Raw genomic sequence first — 19,637 nt, 5'->3', positions numbered from 1 at the left:
CCATCTTTAGTTTCCATACTTAAGCAAGGGCATGTGAAGAGTAGTAAAAAATATATATATTTTTTTCTTTTTCCTTTTTTTAAATAAATGGGCCTATTCCATAGCCATGGACCTGGAGCTGCTGCTCCATCAGCCCCTATGTTAATCCGGCACTGATTACATGTTTTTATTTCTGACACTATAGTGTTCTTTTAAAACAATAATGAGGGTACAAAGAAAATATGTTTACTTATCACAGATACAAATAATGTATCTCCATCAGAATAAAGCACTCATAAATACAGGAAAAGGAGAGAAAAATATTATACTGTCTGCACGTTTATGTGCACTTAAGCAATGAATAATATGTATAAAATGCAAAAAAAGAAAAGACATCAACATGTACAGGAGCTATAGGTATAGCTGAGTGTGCAGGTAATGGGTAATGCAGAAATGGAACTAAATGTAGATTAACTCCAATAGATGGATGTCTTTGTGATAGGTATACACCAGTAGTAAAAAGCTTCCCAGGCACTCAAAGTGTGAAAGCCGCAAGCAGATTTATTGAAGCTTGAAAAAGACCTCTCAGTAGGTCGAAACGTTGCTGTCTTTTTTGTTTCAATAAATCTGCCTGCGGCTTTAACACTTTGACTGCCTGGTAATCTTTTTGCTGCCTTAACGTGTTGGGATTGCTGGTCCTTTTCCGGAGCACCGGTGGCTGCTGGGATTGAGTGCGGTTCCTCTGATCACTTTTGAGGTATACACTAGTAAGCTCACCCTCCTTAATGTTTTTGGTATTTTGATATTTGGGGTTGGATTTGTGGGGGAAAAACTGTGGGTGTTTGTGCAGTGTTTTTTAAATTTCATTTATCGTGTGTTATATGTTGATTCAGGAGCGCCTAAAATCAACATTGTGTTATCCCATCATCCTCCTTTAATTACCTGGTGTCCCCAAATGCCAACCATAAGATCTGCTTGCGCTGTGCAGTGGGCACTAGGAGCATACAGGAAGAGCTTCAGAAGCACTCCATAGCTGGTCCTAATAGCTGGGACTTGGGAAGCTACTTGCCTGCCCTGACCCTTTTTTGGATGAGATCTCCCTCTCCTGGACATCTCTGGCTATTGCCTTATGGAAATGCCTTATCCACACTCCGCCCCTCCAGCCCTGATTTACAGACGGGACATGTTGTGCGGTATGGTTCCATGATTCAGAGTTTAGTGAATAACCCTGAAAGGCCTAGTACCATAATGTTGCTTTAGATTTTATTGTGACAGTTAATAAAAGTTACACTTATTTCTTAGCTGTTGTTCCTCCTCCATTTCTAGTAGACCGTAGGGTCATGTATGGACCTTTGGCAAGAGGCTAGAGTTAATGGCACTTGCACTGCTTTTGAATGAAAACAGCCCAAGCAATGCCTGAGCTGTGAAATAAACTTCATTCTGCTGACCTGTCAGAGGCAGATTGGGAGGCTTAGGTATAAAGAAGTTAAGATTGTAGATTGCTAGAAGAGTTTACTGTAACGAATGCTGGTATATCATCTACCCGTTAGTACGTTTCCTCCTGAACTGCTAGAGGCTGAGTGATTATAGCTCGCAGTTCGGGTGTTAAGTTGAACGTCCTCCCGACGAAAATCAGCATCTAAGTAAATTCACAAAGCAAAACAGACAGATACCCAAACATCAGCCTAGACTAGATAAAGGGTACAACAGGAATTAATTTATTCAGGTCAACTGGCCGGTTTACATGCAGTTACAAATGTACAGGGTTTACGGTGACATTTTCCAGGGCCATTCTCCACTGGACTTGAGAGGGGACAATGACAAAATACATTCTGCAGTTACATTGGCTCTCAGGTCCAGGACACTTCTACATAAAATAATATAGTCCTTCCCCTGTGCCTGGGAGATAATTGAGTCAAGCACTATACTAAACTCAATTATCTCCAAACAAAAAAACACACATTTCCACAAAACCTCGAAAGTACTCCAAACCCATGGAAACCCCACAAAAGTCATATCCCCTGATAGTCCCAATCTGGGGGACCAACATATTAAAAAATCACCCAGATCGGTTATGGGGTTTGGGAGTTCCATGGAAGTCTTAATTTGACCGACCGCACACGAGGCTCCTACCCAGAAAGAGTTCAATGAAATTAGGCTGTGCGGTTGATCTCTTTCGGGAAGTCTAAAAACCAAACAAATCCACGAACGGTTCCCCTGGCTCATAGGTAGCATTTGTTCCCCTAGTTTGTAGGAACAAACCTACTGAATAGCGCTCTCCTGGCTGGTTGGTGAAAAGAAGCAGGCGTTCGTGAAATTGACTGGCAAGTCGAGTGTCCGATTTTAGTTCTAGATACTTGACAACCAGGTCCCGCTGCCCTTTTTCATGCAACAAGATGGCCGCAGTTTTCTCCCGCACGTGGCGTTCGGCGGCCACACAGAGAGAGCCCTTAATCTGCGGTCTTCTTTGCAGTTAATGAGCCAGGGGGGTGGTCTGTGTTTGGCAATTTTATCTACCGAACGAAGAATAATCTAACTTACTGAATACAAAGAGTAATTTCCTAACATTTACAATGAAAGCTTTATTTATTAGATGACACAGTTGCAGGAGATAAAATAGGTTAATGAGGTGCAGGGAAGGAAGGCTGTTAGCCTTTCAGGGATTTTTTTTGTAGAAATCAAGACTGGATGACTGAATGAGAGTCCAATGGAGTGTGGAAGGGAGTTCAAAATGAACAGTGCAGCCCCAGATAATTCTAAAATGTGAAAGCCAGAGGTGCGAGTATGAACAGAGGATAGATGCAGGTCTTTAGTAGAGTATAGAGGCCCGGATGGACCATACTTTATTAGTAAAAAGTGTTAGTGAGGATAGGTAGATAGAAGCAGTGTTATGAAAAGATTTGCGAGGACCCGTATTTTAAATTAAGACATATCTTACGAGTGACTAATGTAAGAACTGACAAAAGGGTGAGGCAAGGGAGTTGAAGAACAGGAAGATGAGCCTTTACATTACAGATTGTAGCGGGGTGAGCTGGCAGTGCATGGGACCAGTGAGAAGTGGATTGCAGTAGTCAAGGCAGAAGAAGATGGTGGCATGGATGACCTTTTATCAATGGTTTGGTGATCTTCCCACCAATTGTTATCTAGTTTTGTATTTCTATTTCTTTGTTCTGTCAGGCAGGGCTTGAAACTTAGTAATAGTATTGTGTATTTTATATGTATGTAAAGATATGACTTACCTAATGAAGCAAGAACTACAACTGCTATGATAAGAATGACAATGAAGACATATAAAACCTTCACTGAGTTCTGAAGAGACAGATTCTTCTGACATTTGATACAGTTTGTCCTTGTCCTTCCTGGAGATGGGATAAAATAAACACATTCTTCTATTAGTCAAGTGAATAATGTTGATTATAATATATATTTTCTTTGTTTTACCACCTTTCTGGCCAAATCCTCTGTTCACAAAAAAATAAATTAAAAAAATTAAGATGTATTCAATAAGATATACAGGGTTATTCACTAAACACCAGATTTTGTCAGAATATTGATCGTATCCAGGCTTACTGATTCTGTAACATTCGTTTGGAAGCCCACATTTTCCCACACTATGACAGCTATCCCATGCTTTGCAACATGTCCAACAGCCAAGTCTCGAGAGAAAGTCTCACACTAGTGAGATTATTAATATTGGGTCATCGATCTGCTACACATGGGAATTTGGAGGACACTAGGTCCTTTCCATTTATATTTAAAGTAGTCCTCACCCAATGCTCTTGGTTGGGCACATGCGGGGACACAAAGACCTCCCCCAATATTGTTAACATCAAGGACACTGGCTTCTCCCTCATTAATATATAAAGTAGTCCCCACCCGATCCCCACTAGTGGGGACTTATCCAAGGCCTTTTCTAACCAACCAAGGCCTCATGATGGTCTAAGCTCAGCTCACATTCCCTATTAGAGGGTGAACAACCCAACACTTGGTGAATTCTGCTGCACAATGACAGGAAGAGATGATTTCAAAGGATCAAAAATGGACGTTGCTATGAATGCTTGGCCGCCACAAGCCAGTTATCCCTGTGGTAACCTCTGACACCTCCTGCTTAAAAGACAAAAAGTCAAAAGGATTGTGAGGCCCTGGTTTGACTATCTATATTCAACTGAAAATGAAGTTCAAGCAAGCTTTTGCCCTTCTGCTCCATGGGAAGTTTCTTTTCTCCTTGAACTTGCCTTAGGAAACCTGCATTACGGTGTAACAGGTGTAACGCCCCTGTCAACCTCCCGACTTGCTACTATCCTCGGAGCGCTAATTTTAAATATTTAGTAGACATAACTACACCTTCCAGATGACAGGTAGGGGCATGAGAAGATAGAAAACCTCCCTTATAGTAATATGGGGGTCTTAGCAAGCCACATAATTAAGCCTAACGCTGCAAGATTTTTTTTTTAACTATTTGCCTGCTGTCAGAACTAGTAGCCAGCAATAGAAATAGAAATAGCTAAGCATACTGTTACCCACCCTTTCTGTATATAGTTACCCCCCTTTTTGCGAAACCGCTGTGGACGAACATTTGGCCAACCAAACCCACCAAGGATACCACCTATTCCACAAGACATAGCTGAGAGCAACACTAAGGAATCAGAATACATGTACTGTGTGGTTCCACCGATCAGAGACCTCCATATTCCACCCTAGACCACTACTTAATAAGGGAACTACTTGATATGAGAACATCCTAAAGATGAGAATTGAGTAAAGGGAATGGCGATACTAGTGAATGTTGCTACCACTGTATAATATGCACCATAATGAAACTTTGTATCTTCGAACCACAACGTAACCTCCATGTATGTTAACTGTTATATGTTGCCAAGTCTGCTTCTTCATAGCTATCAAGGACCCTGGAGCACTTCAGACCCAGTCGCCGAGGCTTGACTGGGATCACTGAGGGCCTGTTCCACCCTGGACCAAACACCAGCCGACACTTGGTGAAGGTTAAAACAACAACTCCCTTTAATATACATAGCACACATATTTTAAGCCCCCAACAGCCTCATTTACATACAATGGTGCATAAAGCACTATAGTACAAGGAAGGGTGAGGTCAGACAATAGCAAGGGCTGATGGGAGATTGAGGAGGAACAGGGCAACTAGTTTAAACTGGTCTGCTAGTGTCCCTGGGGAAACAATAGGACAGAAAAAGGGGGAGGTGGAGAGGCACAGACAAGCAATACATTCAACATACCCTGCACCAATAATGGGCACAGGGTGACCAAAACACAAAAGGAATCTGGGGACCCACACATAGTGTCTGTCTTCCATCCCCAGTGACGGTGACCCCCGTCACACTATTGTTGAAGATAATGCTGAATAACTTAATGTTATGCCTTACATAGCTGTTACTTTGTGAATAATCGAGAAAACCTATAAAAATTGCGAAAACAAGTCAATGATAATTTGTGAACGTATAAATCCTGCCGGATGCATTTGGGTAATCATTGGCTGCCATGCGGTCGTTGGTAAATCTCCGATTCCTGTGCAGCAAATTGGTACGGATACCACTACTGATTTTACAAATGCTTCCAAATACATTTTTCAGAATCAGTCAGGCTGATCAAATCATGACCGGATTCGGCTTTAGTAAATCTGTTAATTGCCAGGCGGTTGGAATTCAGTCATTTTCACCTGATTCCAATATTCTGTGTATAATGAATAACCTTGTATGACTCAAAAAACAAGCTCACTCCCTGACCTTACCATGGAAATAGCTTATCAAATATGAATTTCCCCAGAGTTTGAATTGTATCCAAAGTGGCCCTTAGAATTCTAAATAAAGGCAGCCATATTGTATACATGACATAAAAGTTGAAATAGAAGATATTTTGTGGGTTATGTTCTCGAGGTTAATGTTATTGGAGAACTCGCCAAGTTCTATTCACCTCCCTGTGCCTGTCATGATCTATTTCCAGGATTTCATAATTCTACTTACACGTCTGTATACAGACATTTTTGTCTGCCTTGTCAACAGGTTTGAGTCTGTTGGTGTCCTCTTGACTGTCACTCGACACATCAATTCAATCTCAAAACATACATCTATAATCTCATCTAAGATCTCAAAAATATACAGTTTATGATGAATGATACTGCCAATCTCCTTGCCTCCTACTCTTCTCACATGTTACACTTTTGTCATTGTGTACACTATAAAACTAGATCATATTGTATTTAATTTAAAGTCCTAATGCAAGTCAGTAAAGTTCTCTATGACTGTACACACTCGACAACAATAAAACCTGCTTAATATCATGTAGCTGCCAAACAACTCTGATGCATCAAGACATGGAATCCACATTACCTCTGAATGTTTCTGGCATCAAAACATTAGCAGCAGACTCTTCAAGTCCTGCAAGTTTCAAGGTGGGGCGTCTAAAAATTGGATTTGCACATACCACACATACTCAAATGGATATGGAGAATTTGGAGGCCAAGGCAACACCTTAAAGGACCACTCTAGGCACCCAGACCACTTCAGCTTAATGAAGTGGTCTGGGTGCCAGGTCCAGCTAGGGTTAACCCATTTTTTTTTTATAAATATAGCAGTTTCAGAGAAACTGCTATGTTTGTGAATGGGTTAAGCCTTCCCCTATTTCCTCTAGTGGCTGTCTCATTGACAGCCGCTAGAGGCGCTTGCGTGATTCTCACTGTGAAAATCACAGTGAGAGCACGCAAGCGTCCATAGGAAAGCATTGTAAATGCTTTCCTATGCGACCAGCTGAATGCGCGCGCAGCTCTTGCCGCTCGTGCGCATTCAGCCGACGGGGTGGAACGGAGGAGGATCGGAGGCAGAGATCTCCCCGCCCAGCGCTGGAAAAATGTAAGTTTTACCCCTTTTCCCCTTTCCAGAGCCGGGCGGGAGGGGGACCATGAGGGTGGGGGCACCCTCAGGGCACTATAGTGCCAGGAAAACGAGTATGTTTTCCTGGCACTAGAGTGGTCCTTTAAGCTCTTTGTCAAACCACTCCTGAATAATTATTGCAGAGTGACATTGTGCATTATCATAATGAAAGAGGCCACCATTGCCATGTACATGGTCTGCAACAATCTCTAGGTAGGTGGTACGTGTCATAGTAACATCCACATGAATGCCAGAAACCAAGGATTCCCAGAAGAACATTGCCCAGAGCATAACACTGCCTCTGCCGGCCAATCTTCTTCCCATAGTGCATCCTGCTGCCATCTCTTCTCCAGGAAAATGACGCACATGCACCTGGCCACACACCTGATCTAAAAGAAAATGTGATATATCAGCCCAGGCAACCTTCTTCAATTGCTCCATGGTCCATTTCTGATGCTCATGTCCCCATTGAAGGAGTCACCATGGGAACTCTGACCTGTGGGTGGCTACGCAGCCCCATTCACAGTAAACTGTGTGTACTGTGTATAATACGTGTATATTGGAGCTTAAATTCTGCTGATGAACTGCAACTGTCTGTTCACAATCTCACTCCCAACTCTTCTTCTTCTTTTAATGGAAATTCTTCCCTCATTATTAGACTTTGGCCTTTGTATCCAATCCATTAAAGAATCCATGAAACCTTCAATAGCTACCTCCAATTCCTCCTTCTCTAGCCATCTACCCCAGTCTCACCTTCCAATTGTCTGCACTGAACCTTCACCAATGTCTTCTGGATAACTACTGTGCCAATTCATGCACCTAAAATGCTTATTGACACACCGTGAAAATTGCACATCCAAATTATTCACCATTCAGCCCTTCTGGGGTTTGGTGACACATTGTACTTGTCTTACCATTTTGTCTGCATCTGAACGATGGCATATCGTCTTCCTCTGGAATCAGTTCCTCATCTGTAATACAAAAAAAATCTGCCTTCTTTTATGGTATGCTGTATGTTCCCATAATCCCCTGCAGTAATTCATGCAATTCTTCTATTTTAACTATATGACTGACCAAGACAACAAAATAACTATTACAGGGAGATTAAAGGGATTTAAATGGAACTTGTACTAATTATGTGAGTAACACAGATACATGGTTTCAAATAATGATAGTATGTTACTTCTAACACATTTGCTTCCTTTGACCAAGAGGAAACACTGAGACAAAGTAAACAGTAGTTATGATGCAAATACTATAAACCATGTTAATAAGAATGTTAAAGCTTTATTAGTAAACATATTCAATATAAACAGGAGGCTCTGTAGGCAGCTACACCCCACACAAGACATTATATAACATTAAAGTTTCTCAACTTTCTTTTGTTTTTATTGGACATCATCATTGGCCACGATTACATCACTCATAATGAGTTTGCATGAAATATCAGCTTTAAAGACATTCTGCTACCTTGAACAGACCTTGCATTTACTATTTACTACCTCTACTGACGTGCACAGTCATCTTTAAAAGGACACTATAGTCACCACAATGTAGTAGTTCCTGTGTATATAACCAGTTCCTGCAGGCATTTCAATGCTCTGCATGGAGACGTTGAATGTTCCCCATAGACAGGGGCGGACTGAGCACTCGGGCAATTCGGTCATGGACTGAGCGCCCGAGGCTCTGGGGGGCGCCGCCCCTGCTGCAGTAAGTAAACAATCTCCCCAGCCAACCTGAACTGAGTAAGGGGCCCGCACAGCCTTCCTCGGGCCCCTAATGCTAGAAATCTGCTCCTCTGCCGGACACACTGAGGGACAGCTAAGGGGCCTTCTCAAAGACGCCACTAGGCTGCCCCTCAGTGTGCCTGTCTCAGAGTGGCTGAGATAGATCGCAGAGTCTCTGCCAGCACATCCACACGGAGCATGCAGGCTGTTACAATGATCAGGGCAGCTCCGTGTGGCAGGTTCTGCACATCATGCTGCGGGGCTGCCCTGATCTGTGTTACAGACAGCATGTCCAGAATCCACTCCAAGGATAAGAATTCCCTCCTCCCTGGCCAAAGGTAAGACTCAGGGAGGGGGAAATACATTTTTATTTAAACATTTTTTTTCCAATTTAAAATATTTAGTGTCTAATCTCCCCCCCCCCCCCCCACCCCCACTGCCCCTTCACAGCTCCTATCTCTCCAACCCTTTAACAACAAAATCCCCTATAAGGCCCTACACTCCCTATACCTCTGCTCTTAATACAACTCCTATTACCCCCAGGCACCCACTACAACCCAGGCACCCACTAAAGCACCTTCCCCCTGCACCCACTACAGCCCCTATCCCCTCTGCACCCACTAAAGCCCCTGTAGTCACAATACCCCTGCACCCTCAACATCCTCTACCCCCAGGCATAGTACCCACTAAAGTCCCTACCAATTAGCATCCACCAAAGCCCCTACCCCGTAGCACCCACTAAAGCCCCTATCCCCACTGCACCTACTACAGCCCCTGCAGTCCATACCCCCTGCACCCACAACATCCTCTACCCCTCTGAACCCACTAAAGCCCCTACCCCTTAGCACTCACTAAAGCCCTTACCCCCACCCCCTGCACCCACAACATCCTCTATCCCCTGCACCCACAACATCCTCTACCCCTCTGCACCCACTAAAGCCCTTACCCCCCACCCCCTGCACCCACAACATCCTCTATCCCCTGCACCCACAACATGCTCTAACCCTCTGCACCCCTTAGCTCTCACTAAAGCCCCTACCCCTTTGCACCCACTAAAGCCTTACCCCCCACCCCCTGCACCCACAACATCCTCTACCCCCTTGCACCCACTAATCAACAGAAATTTCGTAATTAACCTATATAGAAACATGACATATTATAAGGCAATAGACATGTAACAAATCAACGAAGAAAAAGAAAAAAAGAAAAAAAAAGACAAATGCAAGGAACTGCAGTGATTGGGGCTCGATAGGGGTATGAGGAATTACGTATCCAAGGGATTCCTGCCTGACCTAGATGACTTATGGACAACTAATTGCCCTAAACCGATTATTATCCTTATGTTATTTTTTCTATATACCGCCCAAGGATACCAGAAGTCCCGGTAGGAAATAAATGATCCAGAAGTGTAAATTAAATTCCATTCCATTGTATATTGATAGTCTATTTGATTTAAAATGTCTTGCCATGAAGGAGAAAGAGTAGATTTCCAATTACGAGCTATAGATATCTTAAAGGCATAAAGTATATGAATAGTTAGATATCTATGTTTTATCTCCATTTTCAGGAAGTCTACATTAAATAAAAAAGAGGGGGAGTAAGTATTATGGTTTCATGAATTAAATCAGCTTTTAAAGATACTATAAGTGATTTGGTATCGGTTAATAGAGAACAGGTATACCATATATGAAGTATTGTGCCAATTTGTTTCTAACACCGCCAGCATATTGGTGAATATGCTTCATATTTTTTGCAATTTGGAAGGAACCCGGTACCACCTATATAAAGTGGCGTTCTAACAAGGATATACAATGTATTTTTTTTTTGTTGAATAGTAGTTTGGTACCATTCGTAAGGAGTATAATTTACATTAAGATCCTTTTCCCCTTTCTCTATTGGTGGGATTTTCATAGTCTCAACCTCCCCATCCCAAAGTTTGGAATTTCTGGTTATTAAACCCTTAGTTCCTACTTAATCTGAATATCCAAAGATAGGATGTTCAAAAATAATTTGTTTTGAATTGAAGTAATGTTTAATCCTTAAATAGCGAAAGGTATCACGAAAGGTATCACAAAAGGGTATATTGTATTTCATTTGTAGACACGGAAAACTAGAAAATAGTTTATCATCAAACAGATCTGCAATTTTATTTATCCCCAATAGCCTCCAATTTTGCATATCCCAGTCAATCATGTCATATTGTAAAGTTTCTATAGGGCCTTGTAAAAGAATTGAGTCTCAAAGATTAAGTTTGATTTTCAACTTTTTTAAAGCATCTAACATATCAACTATTATTTGATTTTGGGAGTTGCTTTGCTTAATTACAATTGGGGCTGCTGACCAGAATACAATATTTAAATTTCCGTATGTTCAGTTCTCTTGTTCAATTTGAAACCAGGCGTTATTCTGAATATTTGATTTAGTCCATACCATTGCATTCGCAACTAGGAAAATTTGATGTAACCTTGCGGCATCTGGAAATAAGATACCGCCTTTGTCGTATTTATTCTGTAGGATCTTTTGCGATATTCTGGGGCGTTTATTTGCCCAAATAAAATTTGAACATAATCTTTGAAATTGTAATATTTTATCATTTCCTATTCTAAAAGGTAAAGATGTAAATAAAAAAAGCAGTTTCGCAATAAAATAAGCATTCACTACATTTAAACGCCCCAACCATGATTTCATTCTCAATATGAGAGTACATTTTTATGTTGAGGTTTATTAAGGAGTTCGGTCTATAATTTAGTGTGTTCGTAGGTTATTTTCCTGGTTTAAGGATCAGAATGATATGCTGACAGCATCTCTTTAGGAAAAGCATTAGTATTCAAGGCTTCAAGAAAGACTTTCAATAAAATAGGGCCCAAAATATCAGCAAACGTTTTATAAAGCATTGTTGAAAAGCCATCCGGTCCACGGGCTTTATTAACTTTAAGGTTTTTTATTGAGTTAAGTATTGTTGAAATACTGATGGGTACATTCAAATCTCTTGATTTTACCAGCGATATCTCTGGAATATCTAATTTATTTAAAAACCCGTAAATTTCCGAAGTTGGCACTTTCGAATCTGGTAAGTTCTATAAATTATAGTAGGAGTCTACAAAAGCCTGTGCTATTTCTTTAGGACTTGAGAAAAGACTTATCTCCTAGTATTATTTTTTTTTATTGTTTTATCTTTAGAAGTATTTTTCAATCTATTCGTAAGAACTTTACTAACTTTATTGTTATTGTGGTACCATTTTTGCTCAAGAAATATGATAGATTTATTTGCTTCACTCAGGATCTGCTTATTTATTTCATGTTTCAAGCGTGTAATTTCGTTAATAGTATTTTGAGTTGTTTGTCCTTTGTTTAATCTTTCAAGCTTTGCCAACTTGTTATATAATTTAGAAATACAATCTTCTTTTTCAATGCATCTCTATGAGGAGATGCTGATTGGTGCAGGATGGCGTTTTCCTACGCATGTGCAATAGCCTTGAAGTGCTTTCCTATAGAGATCATCTAATTTTATGATCTCAGCCAAGTAGACGAAGTGGAAGCGGTGTCAGCCATGAGGAGACCCAGGCGGTGCTGAAAAAAAAGGTAAGTATATCACATTTTTTAACAAGGCAGGTAGGGGGGGGGGCAGAACCTAAATGGCTATTTTAAACCTATAGTGTCCGGAATACACATTTGTACACATTTGTATTCCTGACACTATAGTGTTCCTTTAAGGTGGTTTTTAACACCTGGTTTGTAATTCAAAACGCAACATTTGGAGGCCTGCATACCTCATACAAACAGTGGCGTACATACCGGGGTCTCAGGGGTTGCGGCTGCGACCGGGCCGGGCCCACAAGGGGGCCCGGCCGCCCTGCGACCCGGTATGTACCCACTGTGGCCAGCCTCTTCTCCTGGGGGGCCCAGGAGCTGGCCACCTCAGGGCCCACAAGGGGGCCCGGCCGCCCTGCGACCCGGTATGTACCCACTGTGGCCAGCCTCTTCTCCTGGGGGGCCCAGGAGCTGGCCACCTCAGGGCCCCTCGAGGCTGGCCCTGGTGTCACCTAGTGGGCAGGCTGGTGGGCGCGCAAGGGAGCACTGTCCCCTGTGTGCTCCCTCTTCAGCTCCCTCGCGCACCGCACTGATACCGAAGCCGGAATATGACGGAATCGGTTTTCGCACCGAGGCCCCATGGGATGTGTGTACGCCACTGCATACAAACACATTGCCACAATTTACATACACCCTTATACATACTGCCATGCTAAACAAACACACATATAAATACTACCCTATTTAAAAACAAAAACCCATGTATTTAACCCCTTAAGGACACGACATGTGTGACATGTCATGATTCCCTTTTATTCCAGAAGTTTGGTCCTTAAGGGGTTAAACATACTCTGAATCCACATACCCTGACAGTACACACAGACATACATACACCAGGCACTTACACCAAGGCTCACAGTAAAGATACACACAATTTACATACACATACAATCAAATACATGGTACATCTACACCAGCATTTATATTGGTCTGCAGGGGACCCGGGTCCTTATTGTGCCCGGGGGCCCAGGCCACTGTCAGACTGTGCCTGCCCATAGACATACATTTATTCAATGCATCTCTATGATGAGATGCTGATGGCACAGCACATGCACAAGATTGATGATCTCAGCCATGGAGGTGGGGCCAGTCACAGCGAGACTAGTGTGGTGATGGAGAAAAGGTAAGTTAACTCCACAGAAAAGGGGAACCTAAACATCTATTCCAGATCTTAGTGTTAGGAAAATATCAAAATAGCAATTGGTTCCTCCATTTTAGGATAACCCAAAGCTTCAGATACCGAAATTTCAAAACAATTTCCAGAAAACCTATTATGAAGTGGTCTGGGTGCCAGGTACCCCAGGTTTTAACCCTTCAGATGTAAACATAGCAGGGTTAATCCAACCTCTAGTGGCTGTCTTCCTGATAGCTGCTAGAGGCGCTTCTGTGGCGCTCAATGTGAAAATCGCATCCAGCGTGCAGAACGTCCATAGGAAAGCATTGAGAAATGCTTTCCGATGGGCGTTTTTAATGCGCGTGCAGCTCTGACCTCGGCGGGGGAGGAGAGGTCACCAGCGGCGAGGGAGCCCGGTGCTGGATCTAGGTTTCAACCCCTTCAGCCCAGCGGGAGGGAGGCCATGAGGGTGGTGGGGGGACCCTAAGGATTATATAGTGTCAGGAAAACAAGTTTGTTTTCCTGACACTATAGCGATCCTTTAAGTAATTAATGGAACTAGACAAGCCCTCAAATAATAAATAAATGAATGAAATAACAGCAAAAATCTTTATAAATCATCAAAAGGTTAACATTAAAAAACACTTTATTATGTATTTGTAACTTACAGCCTGAAATAATTTACTAAAATAATTAAAATCCCATCAGCCTCTAAATATAGCCTCAGGAACCTGAAACGATCCGATATAAAGCTATAGATAAAGATACTATAGATGGAATGATTACTGCTGGGTAAATATAAATACCTTTAATTTGAAGGAAATCCCTTTCTAAATAATAGAGCTAACTGCTTCCTGTATTGTATTAGTACAGCTCATTGTATCATTACAGCTCATTGTATCATTACAGCTCAGTGTATTATGACAGCTCATTGTATCATTACAGCTCATTGTATCATTACAGCTCAGTGTATTATTACAGCTTATTGTATCATTACAGCTCAGTGTATTATTACAGCTCTGTGTATTATTACAGCTCAGTGCATTATTACAGCTCAGTGCGTTATTACAGCTCAGTGCGTTATTACAGCTCATTGTATTATTATTATTTTTTTTTTAATTTGTATTTTATTGAGTGTTTTGCAACATAGAATACAACTTATACAGGGTATGTCTTGGAGGCATGTATTAGTCCTTTGCCTCTTCTATAAGTCAGAGTTCTGTTGCTCATTCAAACATGTCACACAGGTTGTCTTCAGTTGGGTTTTGTCATTGTCTGGTGTGTGTTCTCGTCTACTGTGAGTTGTTGTGTTTCGGCTGTGTTGTGTAGTCTTGTGTGGCTATGTGTATCTATGGTGTCGGGCTTCAAGGCTATGTGGTTTTGCGTCTCTTAGGTGTTTTGTGAAGTGTCTGAGGGGCAGAGTGTCATGGGTTACCTTCTAGTCCGTCCTTATGTGGGGCTGTCGCTCTCTCTCTATGTGAGTCTCGTGTGGTCTATGAGTCATGTAGCCTAGTATGGGGTTAGGCATGTGGCAGGACAGTCCTTGTTTTAGGGCCGCTCTGCCCTTAGGCTCTCCGGCGTCTTTGCTGGAACCTGGATCCCTCCGGGTCAGGCCGCAGTATTTCTTGGTTCTTTACCCGGTAGGTTCATAGACTTCCAAAACGCCGTGGGATCTTCCCCAGCTGATAGGGTAAGTGTTTCGTGTGCCTTTTGGATGTTCAGCGTTCCATCGTCTCCCCAGCGGTACCGGACCTCTGCCTCTCTCAATTTCTTGGCTACTGGTGCCAATTGTCTTCTCGCTACCAGCGCTGCGAAGGGAAGGTCTCCATAAACCGTCACACTGCAGCCCTCGAGCCGGAACACCTTGATCTCTCTGGATTTGTTGAGGATAGCGGTTCTCACCCCTATGTCTCTGGTGATGACTATTATGTCTCTTGGTGCCTCCTGTGGTGCTGCTGCCGCCTTCCGTACTCTGAACGCTGAGACCACCATCCCTTTGGTGTCTTTGCTCTTTAGGCCCATCGAGTCCACCAATCTCTGGACGAAGGGCAGCAGGACTTCGTCACCCACTGTTTCTGGGATTCCCCGCATGCGGACATTTTTGCGTCTGTGGCGGGATTCCAGTGCGGTCACCGACCGGGTAAGTTTCTGCACCTTCGTGGCCAGATCCTCGATTTGGTCGTGGGCGTCCTGCATCTGGTGTTCCCTAGTCTGCTCTTTATCTTCTATGTCAGAGACCCTCTTGCGGAGGTCTCCTATGTCTGCTTGTGCTTCCTTTAAATCTGCTTTCCAGACTTGCCTTATGTTTTGTAGGAGGCTTTTAATGTCTCCTTTAGTCACTGGGGAGGAGTCCTCGTCGGAATCCGTTTCTGGGTATTCTTCTCCCGGTTCAGGCGAGGTAGATAGGTCTCCCTCCTCCTGGGACGCTTCTGAGGCCTCCTCTTCAACCCGAGCCGCGGGCGCCATTTTGGCTGGAGCCGCGGGCACCATTTTGGCGGGAGCCGCGGTCGCGGCTGCAGGTCTCTCAAAGGAGAGCCTTATGTCCGGCATTCTCGGGGTCGCTGGCGGCTGGTTTCTTCTGTTTTTGCGCCCCATAGTAGTCTCTGTCGGAGGGTGAGTAGGGATGTCGCCAGTGGTGCTCCTGTATTTCTTTTTCCTGCTCTATTTTGTTTTCTGTCTCGGAGCTCCAGAGGTTTGCGTCCGCTCTGGTGCTCGTCCAGCCACGCCCCCACAGCTCATTGTATTATTACAGCTCAGTGTATTATTACAGCTCAGTGCGTTATTACAGCTCATTGTATTATTACAGCTCTGTGTATTATTACAGCTCAGTGCATTATTACAGCTCATTGTATGATTACAGCTCTGTGTATTATTACAGCTCAGTGCGTTATTTCAGTTCATTGTATTATTACAGCTCATTGTATCATTACAGCTCAGTGTGTTATTATAGCTCATTGTATCATTACAGCTCAGTGTATTATTACAGCTCAGTGCGTTATTACAGCTCAGTGCGTTATTACAGCTCATTGTATCATTGCAGCTCTGTATATTATTACAGCTCAGTGCGTTATTACAGCTCATTGTATTATTACAGCTCTGTGTATTATTACAGCTCAGTGTAATATTACAACCAGTGTATTATTACTGGTCAGTGAATTATCACAGCTCAGTGTATTATAACTACTCTGTGTATTATTACTGGTCAGTGTGTTATTACAGCTCAGTGTATTATTACAGCTCATGTATTATTACAGCTCAGTGCGTTATTACAGCTCAGTGCGTTATTACAGCTCATTGTGTTATTACAGCTCAGTGTGTTATTACAGCTCAGTGCGTTATTACAGCTCATTGTATTATTACAGCTCAGTGCGTTATTACAGCTCATTGTATTACATAGTTACATAGTTACATAGTTAGATAGCTGAAAAGAGACTTGCGTCCATCAAGTTCAGCCTTCCTCACACCTGTTTTTTGCTGTTGATCCAAAAGAGAAAAAACAAAAACAAAAAAAAACCCCAGTTTGAAGCACAATTTTGCAACAAGCTAGGACAATTACAGCTCTTATTATTACAGCTCTGTGTATTATTACAGCTCAGTACGTTATTACAGCTCAGTGTAATATTACAGCTCTGTGTATTATGACAGCTCATTGTATCATTACAGCTCATTGTATCATTGCAGCTCTGTGTATTATTACAGCCCTGTGTATTATTACAGCTCATTGTATTATTACAGCTCAGTGTGTTATTATAGCTCAGTGCGTTATTACAGCTCATTGTATTATTACAGCTCAGTGTGTTATTACAGCTCATTGTATTATTACAGCTCTGTGTATTATTACTGGTCAGTGTGTTATTACAGCTCAGTGTATTATTACAGCTCATGTATTATTACAGCTCAGTGCGTTATTACAGCTCAGTGCGTTATTACAGCTCATTGTGTTATTACAGCTCAGTGTGTTATTACAGCTCAGTGCGTTATTACAGCTCATTGTATTATTACAGCTCAGTGCGTTATTACAGCTCATTGTATTATTACAGCTCTGTGTATTATTACAGCCCAGTGTATTATTACAGCTCAGTGTAATATTACAGCTCTGTGTATTATGACAGCTCATTGTATCATTACAGCTCATTGTATCATTGCAGCTCTGTGTATTATTACAGCCCTGTGTATTATTACAGCTCATTGTATTATTACAGCTCAGTGTGTTATTACAGCTCAGTGCGTTATTACAGCTCATTGTATTATTACAGCTCAGTGTGTTATTACAGCTCATTGTATTATTACAGCTCAGTGTGTTATTACAGTTTAGTGCGTTATTACAGCTCATTGTATTATTACAGCTCATTGCATTATTACAGCTCAGTGTGTTATAACAGCTCAGTGCGTTATTACAGCTCATTGTATTATTACAGCCCTGTGCATTATTACAGCTCATTGTGTTATGACAGCTCGGTGTATTATGACAGCTCATTGTATCATTACAGCTCATTGTATCATTGCAGCTCTGTGTATTATTACAGCCCTGTGTATTATTACAGCTCATTGTATTATTACAGCTCAGTGTGTTATTACAGCTCAGTGCGTTATTACAGCTCATTGTATTATTACAGCTCAGTGTGTTATTACAGCTCATTGTATTATTACAGCTCAGTGTGTTATTACAGCTCAGTGCGTTATTACAGCTCATTGTATTATTACAGCCCTGTGTATTATTACAGCTCATTGTATTATGACAGCTCGGTGTATTATGACAGCTCATTGTATCATTACAGCTCATTGTATCATTGCAGCTCTGTGTATTATCACAGCCCTGTGTATTATTACAGCTCATTGTATTTCTACAGCTTGGTGTATTATTACAGCTCATTGTATTTCTACAGCTTGGTGTATTATTACAGCTCATTGTATTATTACAGCCCAGTGTATTATTACAGCTCGTTGTATTATTACAGCCCAGTGTATTATTACAGCTCTTTGTATTATTACAGCTCAGTATATTATTACAGCGCAGTGCATTATTACAGCTCAGTGTGTTATTACAGCTCAGTGCGTTATTACAGCTCAGTGCGTTATTACAGCTCATTGTATTATTACAGCTCAGTGTATTATTACAGCTCATTGTATTATTACAGCTCTTTGTATTATTACAGCTCATCATATTATTACAGCTCAGTGTATTATTACAGCTCTGTGTATTATTACAGCTCATTGTATTATTACAGCTCTTTGTATTATTACAGCTCATCATATTATTACAGCTCAGTGTATTATTACAGCTCTGTGTATTATTACAGCTCATTGTATTATTACAGCTCTTTGTATTATTACAGCTCATCATATTATTACAGATCAGTGTATTATTACAGCTCTGTGTATTATTACAGCTCATTGTATTATTACAGCTCATTGTATTATTACAGCTCTTTGTATTATTACAGCTCAGTATATTATTACAGCTCGGTGTATTATTTATGCTGCCAGTATTCTTTCATTTTTGTCAAACTCTTTGGGAGTTAAACCCCGGCTCTCCCTGGCAGCTATAGACCATTCACTTGGCTGGAATGGGGTGCTTTGTGGATGTCGATTGAAGCCCCAGCTTTTGGCAAACTCCCCTCAAACAATTTGAATAAAAAAAAGGATTTTAAACAATGTATCCAGCATCCACACACCACTGACAGCACAGCTACTGACTGAGCTGTATTCTACTATACAAGCAAGGTGGCTGACCATTTGCTTAGATTGTTCCTTTAGATCCTGAAAGTTAAATCACTGACTTCACTCCTAATTCTTAAGACAAGATCGCTGTGCAGCTGGAGAATTGTGTGATGCGGCATTGTACGGTAATGTTATAACCAGCCTTTAGTGCCTACGAAGGCTTGAATTGGTTCATTTTCAGCTCTCCAATGCTAACGATGTGCAGACGGCAGTCCGCAGTGGCTTCCTGTTTGAGCTGGATGTTCTGAGCTGCCCAGGGCTGATGAAGTGACATTTTCCTTCAGTCTGCCTAGACCGCCAGCTATTTGCTGTCTGCTGAGGTGTGTGCAGCCCAGAAGCTTTCAGAGTCCGAGAAAACACCAGCGAGGAACATTATACATCACAGAAAAATACACATTGCCAGTGATCGGCTTCAGGTTAAAGGGAACTTCCATATCACATAGGAGGAAAATCCAATGTCCTTAATAGAATTATTGGAATATCCTGCTAGTAAGCTTTATTTTCTACTGCCCATTTCTTATATTTGTGAATCGAAATCAGCGTATGGGGAGATAAATGGGTAGACACATCTGTGAGTAACACACGTAGGGTACTAATATAGAG

The 19,637-nt window shown here is 41.8% G+C and overlaps 2 protein-coding genes across 3 annotated transcripts in view; one reads left to right on the top strand and one right to left on the bottom strand.

Moving 5' to 3' along the window:
- Positions 1–19,637, top strand: part of CLU (clusterin) — a 577,758-nt gene that overhangs the window by 437,688 nt on the left and 120,433 nt on the right. The gene's annotated exons all lie outside the window — the stretch shown is intronic.
- Positions 1–19,637, bottom strand: part of SCARA3 (scavenger receptor class A member 3) — an 85,761-nt gene that overhangs the window by 46,858 nt on the left and 19,266 nt on the right. Inside the window, exons 2-3 of one of the 2 annotated variants that reach the window (XM_063440787.1) lie at positions 7,796–7,870; positions 3,219–3,338 (exon numbers count right to left, since the gene is read on the bottom strand). In XM_063440787.1, coding sequence (XP_063296857.1) covers positions 3,219–3,338; positions 7,796–7,870 — 195 coding nt within the window. The remainder of the gene's footprint in view (positions 1–3,218; positions 3,339–7,795; positions 7,871–19,637) is intronic. The other variant, XM_063440788.1, reaches the window with a different exon arrangement.

The sequence above is a fragment of the Pelobates fuscus genome, chromosome 2 (genome assembly GCF_036172605.1).
Source record: "Pelobates fuscus isolate aPelFus1 chromosome 2, aPelFus1.pri, whole genome shotgun sequence".
NCBI lineage: Eukaryota > Metazoa > Chordata > Amphibia > Anura > Pelobatidae > Pelobates > Pelobates fuscus.
This window is presented reverse-complemented; position numbering and strand designations above follow the sequence as displayed.